Source organism: Micropterus salmoides, unplaced genomic scaffold, assembly GCF_014851395.1.
Source record: "Micropterus salmoides isolate LMB-PRFRI ecotype aquatic unplaced genomic scaffold, ASM1485139v1 Ms_hic_scaffold_10, whole genome shotgun sequence".
Taxonomy (NCBI): domain Eukaryota; kingdom Metazoa; phylum Chordata; class Actinopteri; order Centrarchiformes; family Centrarchidae; genus Micropterus; species Micropterus salmoides.
In genome coordinates, this window is record NW_024040041.1 from 17998377 (window position 1) to 18017198 (window position 18822).

General features: G+C 40.5%; 1 protein-coding gene across 2 annotated transcripts in view; it reads left to right on the forward strand.

The window, feature by feature from the left end:
• The window catches only part of si:ch73-374l24.1 (protein kinase C alpha type), a 128145-nt gene that overhangs the window by 76033 nt on the left and 33290 nt on the right, over positions 1 to 18822 (forward strand). For both annotated transcript variants that reach the window (XM_038700145.1, XM_038700150.1), the window contains exons 4-5: positions 14895 to 15006; positions 18168 to 18296. In XM_038700145.1, the coding sequence (XP_038556073.1) occupies positions 14895 to 15006; positions 18168 to 18296 (241 nt within the window). The remainder of the gene's footprint in view (positions 1 to 14894; positions 15007 to 18167; positions 18297 to 18822) is intronic.

The window sequence follows — 18822 nt, forward strand, 5'->3', positions numbered from 1 at the left end:
TAACAACGTGGTTATTATTCTATCTATGATGACAAAGCTCCCCCAAACAACAGTAGTAATTTTAACCCAAACCATGAGCATTTGTGTCTAAACCTTACCAAACCTAATGATATTGATGAGTTTTGAGGTCAGAAAATGGTGTTATACTTGAAACTGCCATGTCTTCCTGATGATTGTCAGAAGTTATTTGTGTCATTCTGAAGGTCATGGACCAATTATGTATTTTGGTGTTTCAAATTTTAGCAGATTTTTTTTTTTTAGATAAACTAAAGAATTAAGTGTTCCTTTATGGATTAAGAAAATTACACTTCTTTGTAAACTAGATAAACCATTTTTTAAAAATTGGATTATCAGTAAAAAGCATTGCCACAAAACTGAAAATTGATTTTCTTAGCTCTTTACAAGTTGACATTTTTTTAGATACACTATTTTCATAGGACAGCAAAGATCTGCAATATACAATGCTGTCTATGCTGCATAAAGTAAATATACACAAGTAAATTCACAGCTCAGTATAATTTAATGCAGTCGATGTTGCATTCAACTATTTAGTAAAAAACAATAAGAAAGTGCAGCTCAGAGACATTAACTTGCTTAATAATGCAGCTTTAACCTACCCCCTGTCTAATTAACCAAAAAATAGGAGAACACTATGTGATTTACAAATTATACAGGATTGTCAAAACTGCCAGCTGCTCGGCTTTTCTGAAGCTTAATGTTCATCTCTCAAGTCCGATACAAGAGGACACACTTAATGTGCACTCCTGTATGTGTGAAAGTGGTTTGCATACTGCATTTAGCCATTTGTGCTGGCCTGGTATAAGCACAGTAGCAAGCCTGGATTACTCTAAGTGGGATTCTCCACTACCTCTCGACAAAGTCAACTATCCTCTGAACAGCTCAGCCTCTCTGACAACCATTTAGTTTAATTGCAACGGAGTAGAGATGGAGCCATCACTGCTGGTGTCTCCTAATGGAGCCTGACAACGGCAGCCACAGAGACCTCCAGTCAGATGGCGGAGCACCCAGGAAGTGATGATACTTTCACAGGTTCAAAGCCCCCGCTTAGCCTCTGTATGAATACAGCAACAAAGGCTTAACTGCAGCACAGAGGGCCCACACACATTCACACATGCATATAAAAGCAGGCCTCATATTCTAGTCAGTCTAATTAAATGATGTGTTTGATGATGAAAGCTAGGTTGTGATGAAAGGGTGTGTGGTGTTCAGAGGCGCATTGCGAATGCATCTGAACACAGGATCTCTCCTCTACTGTTAATTAGAGCACGACATGGAAGGATTAAGGGCCTGACACCTGAGTCTGCTCGGTGTGATTCCACTGTGTGTTTGTGTCAGTGGTGGAAAGTAACTAAATACATTTATTCAAGTACTTTACTTAAGTACAGTTTAAGTACATGTACTTTATTTTCTGGTTTTGGAGACTTTATACTTTCCGAGGAAAATGTTTCCCCTCTAAACTTCTCATTTAAATAAGGATTTGCTACAACGTTGAAATGCTGCTTCATGATTAATGCACAAGTATTAACAATATACCGTATGGTTAATAACTGCTTGAAAAGTTTGATTGTAGCTGTTGCATAATACCGTCTATTTTAAACCTTGTCAATGTCACTACCCAAGAGAGCATCATCACTGTAATCGACTACACATCTCATCATTAAAGATCACTGCATCCCTTAATCCAGTGAGTGCGCTTAGAGATGGCTGACGTTGGTCTCTGTACCATTTCTCAATAATGAGCTGCATGTGTGTGTGCATGTGACGGCGGCGCATGTTTGCATACATGTGAGTGGCGTGTGTGATATCCTAATGCCTTTTGATGTTCAATTCACTAACAAGACTAGAACGGCGTGCAATAAGAGGAGGCACACAACAAATGACATGACATACAAGACTTGTTCCGCAGTTCCCCGTGTGTATTCGCTGCCTGATTTACAGACTGTAAATCAGTCTTGTGCATCATGAGGCTACAGTGGGATAGTCTGAACATGATGGCCCATTAATCACTGACAGGCTGCTTCAGGTTGAGAGAGAGACAGAGAAAGACAGAGAGAGATATCATCCCACTAATTAATTCAGTGATGGATGGTCAATACAGGTGCCAGTTTCTGCCTTTACAGCCACGGTTGTGAGGACATAGATTAACCTGGAGACAACACATACAGCTGCAGTTGTCATTGCAAGTCTTGGAGATGTGTGGAGATGACATGATAATGAGAAGGTAAATGTGCTGTTATTAAATCAGTAGTGGTACCAGCTTTCTGCTATCTTCAACAAGCTTTTTTCTGTTGTCCCTTGCCCTCATTCCTCACATTCATGGTGTCTGCTACTGTTTTCTGCCATTGATATATCGTGTGTCAGTTCATCCGCCCCGTGTCCTCTGTCTTCTTTTCTTTTCTACTGAGTCACAGCTTCATTATTGTTTTTATCAGTGTCAGAAGACAGATTAGTTTTTAGACACGATTGATCGTGTGGAGCCAATCTCCTCCCCGGGACTCGGATTGGCTGTCAGGGGTCTGTATTCGGATAGCTTAGTGTGTGCTTGTGTGTGGAAAGGTTGTGGTTTGGCAGTAATTTGTCTGTTTGACATGAGAAGACTTGAGCTGTAACTTAATATTCCGCTGAAGACGCTGCTGCTAAGCTGCTATTAGGTCCAGGTTACAAAACGTAATAGCCGTCGCTACGGTGTGTTGATCAAACACAGAAGAGTCCCTTTAGCAGTTTAATGGCAGGTTATAAGTGTGGGTGAGTGTGAGGTCTACAGGGGAACATATACAACCACTGAGAATATTCAGGTTACATACATTTAATATGACTGCCATCTTTCTCATAAATTACAGCGTATATAATTTCAGGCTGGAGAGTTCTGAATACACAGTAACACACGGAATAATAATATCATATAAATCTTGCCTTACAATACTGAAAGACTGTGCACAATTTTCTCCTAAATGAGCAGTCTTTTAGCTGGAGAAAGTGTAAATGTCTGTAACAACGTTACAGCGTGCATGAACTACGAAGCTGTAACCATGGTTTGAATTACGGGGGGGATTGGGGGACTCCCCCAAAAGAGGCAAAACCAACATTTCACAGGGGTCTTTCTTACTTGTACTGTATTTGTAAATATTACAATATTTTTTCCGGACTCATGCCTTATATTCAAGAATCATGAAATACTATTTCAGACACCCCTAAAATGGAGCGTACCATTTCCTAACATTGATGTTAGTTGAACATCTTGTCTGTCTGCATCACTCATCCAGTCCGGTGCCTCACACACTAATGGAGACGCTGCAGGTTAACTAGATAGTTAACTATCTAGCTGCTTTAATACACGTAACTTTCCACCTTCAGAGATTCATAATTAGCATTTCTTTTACTTAAAATTACCTATCTGATGTTGGCTAGCTGAGAGCCCACCCTATCATTATAACTATGTAATTTCATGTTTTATGTAATTGTCAGCTAACACTGGTGTTTTGGCATGAGCAGTGAAATTGGGGATTAGTTATTGTAGAGATACATTTTTACATCAATATAGAGTTTATTATTTCATATGAAGTCTTTTGTGAGTCCTTTCACAATAAACATGGCATTTGTTTTAACTCTGGAATTCCCAAAAATTCCTAATTCCCCAACAACAGTGTCTGACTCTCATTCACAGTCAACATGAGCAAGAGGAAAGGAGATATTTGCTAAAAAAGTTTACATTGAAACTTTAAACTTGATGAGAATAATAAAAATGAGGAATTAGAGATAATAATGCAGACTGTATTTTATGTGTCTTTAGTTCTGTATGAACACTGTGTGAGTTTTTTTTGAGCGGTCATGATGGTCTACTGTTGTGTGTCTGACTTGCTGGCAGTTTTGCTGTAGAATACTTGGTGACCTTTGACTGCAAAAGTTGTCATGTGGCACGGGGCACCCATGAACTGGTGTAATGAATTTGATTCATCATCATCTACAGACTGATGACATTAGTTAAATAAGCAAGGATATTGTAAGCATTGTAAGATTTTAGTTCACTGAAGCCCGCGCCTGCGCTGTACCGGGTTTTCTTTTGGACCTGGAAAAAAAGTTGACCCCCCCGGTTGTCACTGTATAATTTGCACCCTGGCTGTAACTAAACCTTCTGATTCAACAAAGGTTACATTAACTTTGGAAGACTTAATTAATGAGCTACATGGTCATACACAGTAATGCTACACAAGGACATGTAAGATGTCCACTTACTTTGGTGATCCTCATTGGTGACATTTCATCTAGCGCCAACATGAGATCAATATTTGTATTTGTCCAATACTTTGGTTTATGACTGAACCTGATATCTATCAACTTAGCTGTACTTTGTGTTTAATGCTGATGAGCAAATGTTAGCTAGCACACTAAACTAAAAGGGTGAACAATGCAAACATTACATATATTATGCACCATTAGCATTGTCAGGTCAGCTATGATTCTCCTTCTGCTAATATACACTATTTAGAGAGTACAGATGTAAAAATACAGTGACTGAATGGAAGGCAGGCTGGAATACAGCAATTTAAAAGAGTAAAGTACACCAACTCAGTCATAAATGAGCTGCAAAAAAATTTATTCAGTTGCTATAACACATCTGTGGGTTACTCATGTAGTTTTAAACCATTGAGGGTGAAATAGCAGTGAAGTTGCTACTTGCTTCTAAAGCAAAATCAGCAATCATCATTTTTTTTCTCTGTTTTGGCATTTATTTAAGTTGTTAGGAACATTAGGAATAAATACAAAGATATGTTTTATATCAGCAGTGCACAGCCTCAGTGATGCCAGCAGAATTGGCAGTTGAAGCTGTCAGTCCTGCTCTTGCGTAATTCACAGAGTTTGTCTCCACATTGTGGACATGAGTCTGTTCAATGAGGCCCACGGTGGCTGGCTGGTGGCTTTGATGCCACCCACCTGTACACCCACCCGTACACACACACACACACACACACACACACACACACACACACACACACACACACACACACACACACACACACACACTGCTGAGCCTTGTCTCTGACAATGATCACCTGTTCAGTCCACGTGTCTTTGTTTGTCTCCAGATCTGTTGTTCTCCAATTTTTCTTTTTTTGTTTTTCCTTTTCTGACCATCAGTGCTTTAGGATGCCATGATTTATTTTTCACTGTCTCTCTACTTTCACACCTTAATTGTAACAACTTTGGTATCTCTCTGCCTTCATTTATCTGCTTACAAACACTAACTCTCTCTGCTTTTGTCTCGCTCTCACTACTCTTTTTAAACCTTTCATTGAGTGCAATACGCAGTGTTTGCCCTTCACCACCGCAGGTCAGACTTTTGTCTGCTCAGTTAAAGCTGTGGGCAGTGTGTGTTTGGACTAGCCTGGCATCACTAGTTGTTGTGGGGTCACACAGCCAGGCGAGAAGAACTGAGAATCCCTTCAGCTATAAACATCCCTGCATGGTCTTTTCTTTCAGCCGAGCAGCTGCAGCTTCAGCCTCGAGAAAAGGGAACATTTCACCATCATATGAGCCGAGATTGCTCCACATCAGTTTTCTCTTATCTGGAGTTCCTTCGTAATTCTAGTGCTTTTGCCTTTCGTGTGCAAGCATGTAGAACATGCACACCCTTAATTTCATTAATCCACGGAGTAATTTACTCTTTACTTGTTTTCCTTCTCTCTAAGGGTGCTCTGATCGATCGGTCACCGATCTTAATCAGCCGATAATGGCTTTAACTAGTTTGATATTTTGTACCGTGTAAATAACACTTGTACTGTGCATGTCGCCAAATTTACTTTGCGACGACTCCCAGCCTTCATAGTCTCTTTGTACTCCCGTGTTACTTTCAGTAACAGTTCCACTTCGTTGTCGGTCAATGCAAAAAAATACCTGGTGTGGTTATTTGTCTGTATTACTTTCTTCATTCACCAAATCTTATGTAACTACGGAGTAGACCATCTGCTTCATATTTACACCGCCACACGCATGCCCAGTGTATGTGACCAGCCACTACATGTGTTTTCAGTCATTTTAAAATGGACGGAGATCAACTCTGATCCCAGCTAAAACACTGCTGTGGACGGAGAAGATCGTATTTGTTATAAAACTGTAGTAGTGTGGATGTAGCCTCACATTACCCCACTCCTCTCTCTACTCCTCTCATGTCAACTGTGACGGCCCTCTGCAGTGTTCATACTGCTGTTGGTGTGCTTTCTGTCTCCAGGGCTGCAGAGGTGATTGGCAGGGTAATCAGTGGCATGGGAGACACCTGGGCCCGGTGTGCCCCATGCATATAAGCCAGAGCAGCAGTCAGTCTTGGGTTGGACTGCCTCATCTCATGGCTTCCTTCCTTTGTTTGGTTTCTTGTCTTTGTTTTTACAGCACAACATCTAGGCAGCACATTTTCACTCATTCACACCCTACACTGCTGACTTTACAGATTCTTCCCACTCATTGGTTTCGCTTATTTTCTTATTAATAAATCACTTTGTTATTTAGTTTAACCGTGTGTCTCCTGTTTTTGTTACAGTCCAAGAGTTGGGCTGTGACACAACCCTTTCCGTTTTCCCCGGCATTCTCCCGTATTTTTCCGTTCTCACCCGGTATCCTCTCGTTTAAATTACCCGTTTACCCGTAAATCTTTTTTAATTTTTAACCTTTATAAAATCAATTAAAAACCTGCTGGCCATATTTAAAGTGTTTGCTACTCTCTCCTCTGGTAAAGCCGGTGGCAGTATATAAAAGATGTAGACTGTGCTTCTTGTACAAGGGTTTAATAGATGAAAACAACCCACTGAAATAATGTTAGGCCTATAGGCTACTAGTGGTAAATTATATGAAATTATAATGAATATAGTAACTATAAGTAATATTAACAATATACTAACAGTATAATGTGGAATTAATATCGTAATTTATTTAAATAAAAGTACAATAATTATTTTCAAATATCATTGATGACAGTTATGACTCCTCTCTGTAGCCCACTCTCCCTATCTCGGCTACCTCAGCGTTTACCATCGACTCAGGATGCCTGTGCTCCTTTATCTCCTAAATATTTTGGCTACAGCCTTTTTTGTTGCAGTTTTTATAGCTGTAAAGTAAATTTATAAATATGCTGTTTGTTCTGTTTTTGTAGTTTATTCCACAGGAAAGCTATATTTGTTAGCTATAAGATGTTTGCAGTAACCAGGCAAAGGCTGCTATGGTTTAAGTATCTAAGACAGAGGGAGTGGAATTTGTTCCCCATATTTCCTGGCAATAAAATAAATACTTTTCATTTCATGATACATTATCATCTGTATGTATTAATTGAATAAATATACAGTATACTGTATAATGCTACATGATAAATAAAAGGCTTCAAATAGACCCAGTGATCGGTATCAGCTGATACTGCTTTCAGCAATCTGTGATTGGCCCAAAAAATACTGATCGGAGCACCTCTATTCTCTCCACTGTTTGCTTTCTCTCCACTGACTTTCAATCTATCACTGTGGTTTCTCTAACCCATTATAACCATAGCAACTGTACAGTTGTTCACTTTGTTACACCAAGCCGCTTCACCCTGACCCACACAGACACAAATATTATTGTAGTCTTTTAATTTAACTGTAGTTTCAGTGTTTTTTTGTTTGAATGTTTTTGAAAGATGTCTGGGGACCATTTTGCTGCTATTATCCAATGTGTGTTTGTGTAGTGCATAAATATTTCCACTGACTGTTTGGTAAAACAACAAATAGAAAACATTCCCTGATGGAGCTCGACCAAATCAGCTCTCCAATCTGTTGGTTTGTTTATTTTAAATTCAAGGCTTTTTGTTAAAAAGTTTTGTGTTAAAGGGTTAGTGTGTAATATTTAGGAGGATCTATTGACAGAAATGCAATTTAATATACATAACATAAAGACCCTCCACATGGGCGTGTATAGGGGGGAAAAGTTAGGACAATTCCAAGGGCCCCTGACTGACAGGGGCCCCAAAAAATAATTATAAACTAATATCAATTTATATTATATATACATTATATAAACCATCATCATTGAGTATAAATATATGTCAAATATATTAATAAAATTAATGATCTCTTTGTTTTTACTTGTTTTTGGAAGTAAAAGTTAAAAATCCCCATTGACCAAAAAGTAAACCTCCATATTGACCGACCACCCCCCTGTATCTGCATGAAATGGTTTGGTCCTGCCTTAGCGCACACATCAGTGACTGTGTTTAGTTGCAGTTAGTTGATGCGGCAGAAATACAGTGATCACAATGTTGCCTAGTAATTCAAATCTGGTTTTCAAAAAAGGATAGACAAAGGAAAGGATGTCAAAATGTGACCCAGTTTTTCACCAAGAAGGGCGGCCTTTAGTCTGTGAGTGGTGTTAACCTGTTGGCCTAATGTTTACAGTGAAATAAGCTAGCTAGCTACAGACTGGTGTTGGCCTACATTTCATCAACATTTAATCAGTGCAGGGAAACATTTAGCAAGATATTCATATTAAATCAATGTCCCTGCCGCTTTTAGCAGACTAACAACAGATGAGTCAGCAGCACCCCAGTCTCCCCATAACTGTAGCCTCCTTGTCCCAGTGAAGAAGGTGAGCAGCACTGTGTTAATGAGTTAGCATCATTCCAGGGAGGCTGTGGGGATTTTTCTGTCTCTTTTGCTCTTTTTACCATAACAAAAAAGACAATGAAATTCAAGACAGAAATTCAAAACGCAAATTATTTTCTCACATAATGATCATTATACTGGCGACCTGTCCAGGGTGTACCCCGCCTTGCGCCCGATGTCAGCTGGGATTGGCTCCAGATCCCCCCCCCCGCGACCCTGTATGCAGGCTAATCGCTTGACGATGGATGGATGGATGGATGATCACTATGAATAAATAAAATTTAAAAAAAAATCTTCCTGTCTGTACTGGATGCTGGACAGCAGCTTACCTCAGCCTGCATGTAAGTTACAGACTATATTAAAATAATCCAGTTTGATACGTTCATTTAGATTGAGTTATGGCCACTAATGATACCTATAGAAACAGACTTTATTATCCCATCACGAAGGGCAATTTATTTGAGAAGCAAATATTGAACTGCATCCTGTATGCAGACTTGCATGTACAAATCACCAGCAGTAAATATTGTGCTAGTACTAATATTGAACTACAAGAAGCCAGACACTTGAAAGCCTTTAATTAGAGTTATGTAAAGCTTTTGATGGGACAGTTAAGTCATAGAGAAGTGGTGACAACAGCTGCACAGAGGGGGTCCAATTGGATTTTTTTTGTCATGGGGCCCAAAATTCCTGGCGGCCCCCCTGACCCTCCATAATGAACCGTTATGTTTTTATTACCTTAGAATGTACCATTTCTATCTACATACACCTCGGGTCCCCCTTGCCGTGTTGTGCCTCCATGTTTCTACAGTAGCCCAAATGACGCTACTGAGAGAGTTTCGTCACTGCGTTGAATATGTACTAGACAGATGAAGAAGAACAACAACAACAAGTAAGGTTAGTACTAGAACTAGGTGTATTAGTAGTAGTAGTCGACTGGTTTATTAGAATTAAGAAAAGAAGAGAAATTTGGAAAAATAGAGCACAAGAGCCGGCAGAGCATGTTGCCCACTGTAGATTCTATCCTAGAACTCAGCTGAACCAAAAGGTATTTGTTATTCAACAAAGTTTACGGTTCTTCTGTTTAACTTCCCCTCAAAAAGTAAAAAACACAACAACATTTTTTTACACAGTTGAATCATATATGCCAGATCACATTTATATTGTGTTAAATTCTCAAATCCAAGATGGCATTTTTATGGCTGCTGGTCAGATAAAAAAATTTGAGATTTTGATTTTTCACCACTTTTTAAAGTTTCATTGAGAAAATAATGAATATAATTGTTAGTTGCAGCCCTAAAATTTAAATCAATTTCTGTTGAATTGAATCATATGTATTTCTAGCTTTGGATCGAGTCTTGGGATCTTAACTAATTTGCCCAAAGCTGAGAAAAAAATATTGAAAAGTCAGACTACACAGTCCTTTTGCCTTTTGAGATTGTCACTGTGGCACATTAGGTGACTATTAAGTCATAAATTCTTGTCATGACTTGACTGAGAGGCATGGAAGACTGCATGTTGGAGCCCGCCCAGTCACAGCTTTCTCATCACTTCCCAGGAAACTAAACAAACGTTCACTTTTGTCTCCAGGTGGAGATGCCAACAATGGTCGTTCAGACTCCAATGACCATAACAACTGCCGTTATAACAGTCAGGAGCACTAACAAACCAGCAGTATCGATCATCTTGACAACGACCCCACAGAGGTTAAAGAGAGTTTCCAAGTCTCTTGGATGAGGGACGATACGTCTTCGAGTATCTTCAACAAAGTCCAGTTGCCTTTGATTTTAGCCTTCCTTGCACAGCTTGAAAGCTTGAAAGACAGCTTGCTGTTTTTCGCGACTTGCATGACATTCATATGGTAATAGCTAATCAGGAAGGAGATTTTGTTTTGCCATGTTGGTTTTCTACTAAGAGTTCTCTGTGCACCTATTAGTCGATGTCACAGACCACTTTGGATAAGTTGTCAAGCTCGCCAAAGCATTGCAAAAACATTGTGATATGCTAATCTTTTTGTCGTCAGTCGTCTTAGATGTTGTGTCAGTTGTCTTCCAATCTGATCCACTACACAGGAAAAAACAAGCATTGATGGATCTCACTATTATCGGGTTGATGTTGTGTAGTCTGATCCTGGCATAAGCTCCTGTCAGGTTCGCTGTATCTAAATCAGGTACTCTGTGGAATTTTGCTTACCAGTAGTGCTATCGCGTTTTTATGAGTTGGTCCTGGAGAGATGCAGTGTGTTACGTAGGGACACTTCAGTAGGCAGGATGCTTGACAGTGAGGTCCTCTGGTGTCTCATTGTGCTCATATCAAATCAAACAAGGATGAAGATCACAGGCTGAAAAGTGCTTTTGCTTGTAAAGCACCGTGAGGGTAAATTACAACTACAATCAACCCAATTTGTATGAAGCAGATGTGAAAGTAGCTCTGAAGGGTTGCCTGTTAATCAGTTAACTCCAGACATGACTGACACCAGCCGCTTCACTTTTTGCGGTAATAATTTCCAATTAGATATTGTTACCTCTGGCGGCAATGTGCCTGTCAATGCCTGACTATAATTAGCAAAGACCTGTGTTTGACTCTGTCAATCTGCTCTCATCGTCAACTTCTTCCTCTTCTTCTGCTTGATGTGGCCCTTGTAACGCTCCAAGGAATTCGGCGGCAGCATCATCTCACCTCACTGGAACCAACTTCCCTCCTGGTTTTGCCTCAGCAGCTCTGTCTGTTAGTGTCGACAGTTTGTCCACCAGCATCTTTCCCCGGCGCAGCATGATGTCTAGTATTTAAATGGCTGAGAAGATGTTTGATAGATACAGGCTGAAATGAGGCTGACATTTTTACATGTGCTAAACTCCACTTTTATTTGCCATTTCTTCAGTTTCGTTACTAACCTGTTTTGGACTTTACATGTTTGACTGTCTATTTATGATTTGTGAGTCAGGTATTCATGCTTGTCGTAACAGGGGTAGCTTCAACAACAGTAAAGACTGGAGGAGATAAACACATTGCCTGAAACAAACCTATAGGAAACGCTCTGTGGTGTTTTGTGAGTGCATTTATTTTTTGCATGTGCATCTAAATGTGAACTGGCGTGACAAAAGCAAGGATGAGTTTCCCTCAGTCTTTTCTCAGCTTCAGGCATTTCACTCATGAATGGATTACTGAACGATGTTACCAGGCCCAGGAGTCCAAAAGGCTCCTAAGACGCAGCTTGTGTGAAGAGATAATATTTGTTTCAACGTCAATGGGCTCAGTTATTCTTAATCAAAAACATTTGATGATGGCATCATGACAGCTTCAAAAGAAAGTGTTTCTGTAGGACATTTAGGTGTACCATGTAACCCGTTATCTCTGCTAGAAGAAATCAACAACGTCTACAACTTGATTTTGGCTGCGTGGGCCATGATGAAGGTGTTAGCACATTTAAATATTATGCATATTATTATGTTTGATCATAATCAAAACAAAGACAGGAACAGGCTCAACTCATTGCCTTCATATTGAGTCTCTTGAAACCCTTTAGGGTGCTGCCAGCCAGGGGGAAAAGCCCATTGAGTTCAGTTAAGAGTTACAGTGTAAGAGAGCACTTGTGTTCAAGTGGACTGTTGCTAATTTGTTAGCAAGACGCTATTATTTAGGTTCTTAAACTAAATTGTGTTATGAGGTTTGCTTTGTATGGTATTGTCTGCTTATTTATGTGTTTGATACTGAGATCAACTCATAACAAACAGAATTATACCTACTTTATTATGTTTTGGACCATGCAAACATAATTTCAGTCCAATACAATAGTCCTGTACAATACAGTACAATAGAATACAATTATTCCTACATATTCACACTGTCAGAGAGGTTTTGGTCCAACTGTATCGGTATTTTGTAGTTTGTACTGCTGCATTGTTTTTGTATGTTTGTCTCTCTATGCTTTGAGAGTGAGGAGACATCATTTTGGGTCAGAAGGGGTGAGACAAAGAGCCAAAGGAGAGCTTTCTGTGTGTCAGAGCAACTTTTCAGTTTTGGTTGTGTGCATCTGCACTTTTCCAGCTTTTTGTACCAACACACGGCTCTGACATGGCCTAAAGGGTGGAATAAATGCATGCATGCATGCAGACATGCACACACGCAGGCATGCAGAAGAACAGAACACTGAACAGATTAAGTCTTCACACCCAGCTTCTTCATGCAATGGGCTGCACTGAGTGAAAGGCTCAGGGTGACTGTGAGTGGAAACCCTGCCATTTTAATTTACCCATGGCTGGGGGAGGCACAGTCAAAGAGGCAATGACACACAGTGAAAGAATGAAAACATAAAAAGGGAAATAGAGAGCAGGGAGTATAGTACAGTAGAGGATAGGATCTCCTCTGTTACTGCGGAGTCCCTGGTGTCTGTTGTTCACGGAGAAAGTCTCTTAAGATAAATTCAATGTTCCCACAATTGAAAACTCGGAAGAGAATGAGTGTTCATGCAGTACAGAGGCGAAAATGGGAGACCCAGGAGAGAAGACACGGGACACGAAGGCCATGACCGCGATGCAGTTGTTTTTGATCAGATGTTTTTTTTTTTGTTTTCTCAAGAAAAGACTCTAGGAAAGGCTGGAGGAAAGGGGCAAAAAATAGACGAGCTCATTAAAATGATAACATGCTAATTAGACTTTTTCCAGGACCCTCACGCCATTTACTCATTCCCCTGCCAATCACATCTTAATCACCCGACAACTCCCTCCTCTTTCAAATGCAGACTTTCCCACCACTGTTGCCATCTCTTCCTTACTCACCTTCTTCTGTCGCCACGTTGTTTGCTCGATTTAGCGCGTTTGTGAAAAAAAGGGCACTTTTCCGACGATGTGGGCCCACTTACTTAGTCAGTGGCCTATATAATTACACATTCGGCCTTTCTGACACTTCAGCATGATGGAGGCGACACTGGAGGGGTTTTATCCACCCTCATTTGCAGGGCTTTAATTACAGCTATGTTTGTTTTCTGGTGATTGTAGAAATTAGCTAACCTCCACTATCACAATACTGACTTAAGAATATATCAATCGATTTCCAACAAATGAAACTTAGCCATAGTGATTAACAGATCAAATAGGATAACCATATATGGATACTGCAAGTGTTGCAGAACATGTTTTATTTTCTACAATGTTATCCAGTTTCTGTTGTCATGCCTGTTCACTTAAAGTAAGTGTGATTTGTTGGAAACCTATCTGAGCATCAATCCCCTATTGCTCATTAGCTCGATTTTTACTCAGCCTTAGTGCCAGATGTTCTGGCCAAGATAAATAGTTGCTCAGTTGCTGTGCTCATGGAACCACATGATCACTGTACATTTGAAACAGGGAGCATGCTGGGAAGGCTTCCAGGATGACAAGATGGAGAGAACTGACACCCTGCACAAACACACTCGCACCTTACACATTCCCACGCACTGAAAACGGCCTGACATTTCCTTTCCATCTGCATCTTTCTTACTTTCTTTGCGTCACTCCCCGCCAGCGATGATACAACAGATCCAAGGCAGATTATTCATAGTGTGATTTACGAAGCGTAGAGCTAAAAGTTAATTACATTGTACGTAGAAATTAAAGTGAAGTGCTGTTTAGTGTGTTAATGAGGCAAAAAAATTGGATCTGTTTGGATGCTCTTTGCAATCATTTATTCCATTAATCTCTGAGGGAGACATTAAGCGCTAGAGTGATGAACAGATGTTGTAAGGCAGGTCTGTTTATAATCTCTCTAACAGAAATGTTGCAACAGCGCTTAAATTAATATCAAGTATTCTTTTTCTTATAATGTTTTGGTTTAGCCAAAAGAGGTTGCTCTAACCTCAAACTATGTCTTCTGAATGTTTATCCGAGGGATCTGTGTCCCCAAGAAGTAAAGGAATTTTATTTAACTATGGCTTGTTAGAAGCAACACAGTGTGACGAGTATTCAGGCAAAAGCATACGCACACTGTCGAGTTCATCAAGTGGGAGGAAAAGATAATAAGATGCCTTGGAAAACATTATCTATTTTAGAAAATACAAACTTGATAGATAGCCTACTTGGATTGGAAACTTTGGCATACTCTCCTGGAAAATACTGACCCACACAGATTCATTTATGCAGGGTACTGCAAGACTAACAGTGTTCAGCCTCAACTGTTCTTGCTGAAAATGATGAAAAAAGATGTGTTTTTAAATCAATCCTGCCATCAGTTTACTGATATCTAATATTTTTTGGTTTTCCCCTCTCTCTCTTTGTTGCCCAGGACCCCAGAAGCAAACACAAGTTCAAGATCCACTCGTACGGCAGTCCCACCTTCTGTGACCACTGTGGTTCGCTGCTGTACGGGCTCATCCACCAAGGGATGAAATGTGACAGTAAGTACACACCCTACCTATGTGTGTGCGGGGGGGGTGCACCTGTGTCGAATATGCTGTGCTGGCTTCCGTCCGACAGTACAGCCGGCCCTAATGAGAACAGATGGGAATAGACTGGTACTGTACTACATTCAGCCACATCTGCAGCCCAGACAGAATTCACTGTCCCGCCCTGCTGAGTCCTCTTTGCGCTCCCATTCTTTCCACCCACACTCCTCTATCAACTCCTTCCGTCTTTCTTTGCAGATATGACCCCGTCCTGCACTGTTGTTTCTCCTTTTCCTCCCACTTCGGCTCTTTCTTCTCTCTATGCTTTCCCAATTTTTCTCTCTGTACTCCCAGACATCCTTCGTCCTCTTTTCCCTGTACATGTCCATCCTCCTTTGTACACATCACTGTACCTCCTCTGTCCCCCCCTTGTCGTCTCCATCCATCACCCTCCCTCCCTCTCTCCTCCTCTTAGTCTGTCCATCCATCTGTGGGTCTCTGGTGGCGGCCTCGTCGCAGATGGTAATGAGAGCGCACCAGAACAAATTGATGCGGGGAGGCCATCGCCATTATGAGCTGCTTCCTCGACTCTCGTCTCTCCTTGTCTCCTCCCAGCATGTCAGCCTGACAAAGCCACGCAGAGTGGAGGGAGGAAGAGGGGGAGAGAGGGGGGGAAAGAGAGGGAGAGATGGATGGTTGGATGGAGGAGGACAGAAAGAGGGAGGAGGAGAAGAACACAAAATACAGAGGGGCAGGAAAGGAGGAGGAGGTTTGAGAGAAAGTTAGAGGGCAGTAAGGGACAGAGGAGGAAACGAGGGAGAACAAATGTTCTCTTTCCCCTCTGGTCTCTCATCTGTTTGGCTTTGGCAAAATTTGTGTGTGTGTGTGTGTGTTTGTTCTTGTATTTCCTACATAGTGAGGATCAAGATTTTAACCAACAGAGTGAGGACATTTTGGCCAGTCCTCACAACTTCAGAAGTACAAGGATGTGTGTGTGTGTGACATAGAGAAGAGTCACAAGAAAAATAATTCAAAATATAGTAGCAAGCGGCGATTCGCGGGTTCATACCTTTTTTCCCAATATCGCCATCAAAATTATTTCACACATACGGTTCAACATTGTTACTAAACACATAAACAACAATTTTCTGATCTATAGCCTGATTTATTTCATTCCACGTCCAGTTACGATGCATTTATAGCGCCTCCTAGTGGTGGATTTGAATGAGACTTTCAGGGTATGTGTGAGGTGGTTATGTAGACATATCCTGGAAGTTCTGTGTTGATTAGACAAACAATATGCATTTTGTAGCCTGTTTGCGTTTCATCCCCTGCACTTTGTTTGCATTTATAGCGACCCCTGGGTGTTCGATTTGAATGAAACTTTCACGGCATGTTTCAGTTACTTATGAGGACACATCCTGAGAGATTTGTGATGATTGGAGAATGAATATGGGATTTACAGTGTAATTTGTGTAATGCTAAGCACCTGTCTTGTGCTTGTATCGCCCCCTAGTGATGTATGTACATCAAACTGTCCAGGTATATCCGAGGCACCTATCTGAATATATACTGTGAGTTTTGTGATGATTGGCCCTACGGTTGCTGATTTGTGGTCATTTATGTCCAGAGCCACGCCCCTTACAAAGTTCATTGGTCCATATCTTGAAAAGTAATTGAGATATTGACATGCTTTATACAACTTTTAATAGGCTTGATCCAATGATGATTCACTGAAAATTTGGTGGCAATCGGAGCTACGGTCTAGGAGGAGATGTCAAAAATGTGATTTTCAAAAAATTCTAAATTGCGGAAAAAACTCTTGGCGGACCTTAATAGTCCTTGAGGCTTTTTTGTAGAGCACATTGAGCTGCACCTGTGTGAAAAATTTTAAGTCAATCGGACTTACGACGTAAGGGGTGTGGCCTTTCAAAATTTGCATTTTTAAGCCTTAATTATAGCGCCACCATGTGGCCGATTGAGTTCATATTTCTATGGAAGCTGATGCTCACCATTTCCAGTTATTCCCCCAAGTTTCATGTTTCTAGCTCATTCCAGCTCACGGGAATTTGAGCCGGCGTGGCAGACAACAAATAATAATAATAACTAAAACACTACGCGGTATGAACCCTAATAAATTTCAGGCTATTTAAAGGCTATTAAGGGGCCTTTTTCTCAATCCAGTAATGGTAAGGGGTTTGTCAAAATTAAGCCCACATTTCCCATCAACCCTCTTGCTCTTAACTGGGGAGAACCTATGAAGTACTTTTCCCTTGCCGTTTCACTGCTCCCACTAATGCACATGCCATGTTACTTTATTTACACTGCTCCCTTTTGTACCATAATTCAGCTTGTTTCCTACAATATCCAAACCAGTGGGACACAGCGAAGGTTGCTCGTTCACTGGATGGTGATCTCATCTGCTCAATGTGGTGATTACTTATTGATGTTTAAGTCCTACACAGCACCTTTGAGAAAAGACATTTCCACACTGAATCATCTCCAAAAACAAATTTTTTGCCACATTGGGTCTGCAGCCATGCATGAGTCAGTTTACGAGTCCAAAAGGAAAACCTCAGCGAGCCCAGGAATTACAGACTTGGTACTGGTACTATTACAGTCTGGGTAGGCATTGAGCTTACTTCAGTATGTAAAGCTTCCAGAAGACTTAGAACTAGGACAGGTCTTTATCAAACTGATTGTTTGGACTTTTTGGAGTGAGATTTTTTTACTCTTACTTACAAACGTAAGGATAAAAGTAATTTATTTCATCTTAAGAATGCTCAAGAGGTCTCTTAGAATGGTAAGTTGGCTGCAGTACAGAAACAGAGTAATTACCAGTAATTCAGCAGAGCTCCCTACATTGAGATCTCTGTAGATCTGTAGTAAAGGTTAATTTTTTTCCCCCCGGCCCCCTCACCACTCTATACCACAACAACTCTTTTTTCACATTTTCTTGAAAGGCAGAGCATTTTCCACGCTAATGTGTATCACAAATTGAATGAAGCATTGTAAATTCAGTGTAATGTGAAATCAGCCACACTTATCCTAACCCTTTACATGCTTGATTCACCATCAGATGTACAGTACATGCAATAAGAAAAGAAGTAGATTAAAAAAAAAGATATGCTCAACACTCAGTGTGTCCCCCTCTGTTTTCTGTCTCTTTCTAGCCTGCGACATGAACGTGCACAAGCAGTGTGTGGTCAACGTGCCAAGCCTGTGTGGGATGGACCACACGGAGCGCCGGGGTCGCCTCTTCCTCAAGATCGAAGTCAGCTTGGACAGGCTACATGTCACAGGTCGGTCTTATGCTTTTTCTTCATCAGTGTACAGTTTTGTGATGTGCAACACTTGTGATGTGAGCTAGAGGCTCCCTGATGTGACTGAGTGGTTAGTTTTCAGACTACTGAAAGAAATATCTGGGTTTATTTATAGTTATCACTTGAGTGGCTTAGACTTGTGTTGATGTACTATTCAGAAAAATGTGTTTATTCTTAAGGGGATCTTTTTTCTGTTTTAATTCTGCCAATGGTATTTGTTTGGATATTATGATCAACTGCGATTCTTTTATTTTAACTGACTCGACTGGGAGGATTTCACTGCACACAGATAACACGTTCACCTCTTCCGTTCATGTAATTTATCACCAGCCATGTATTACCCAAGTTTTAGGCAATAAATTGAATGTTTACAGTATGTTTATGATAAGTATGATATGTCCATCTTTTCATCCTTTGGTGCAAATTGTATTTGTATCGCCCTAGCCCTAATATAAGAAATCACAAATTTGTCTGAATCTGTTCAGCATATGACATCTTTAGTTTT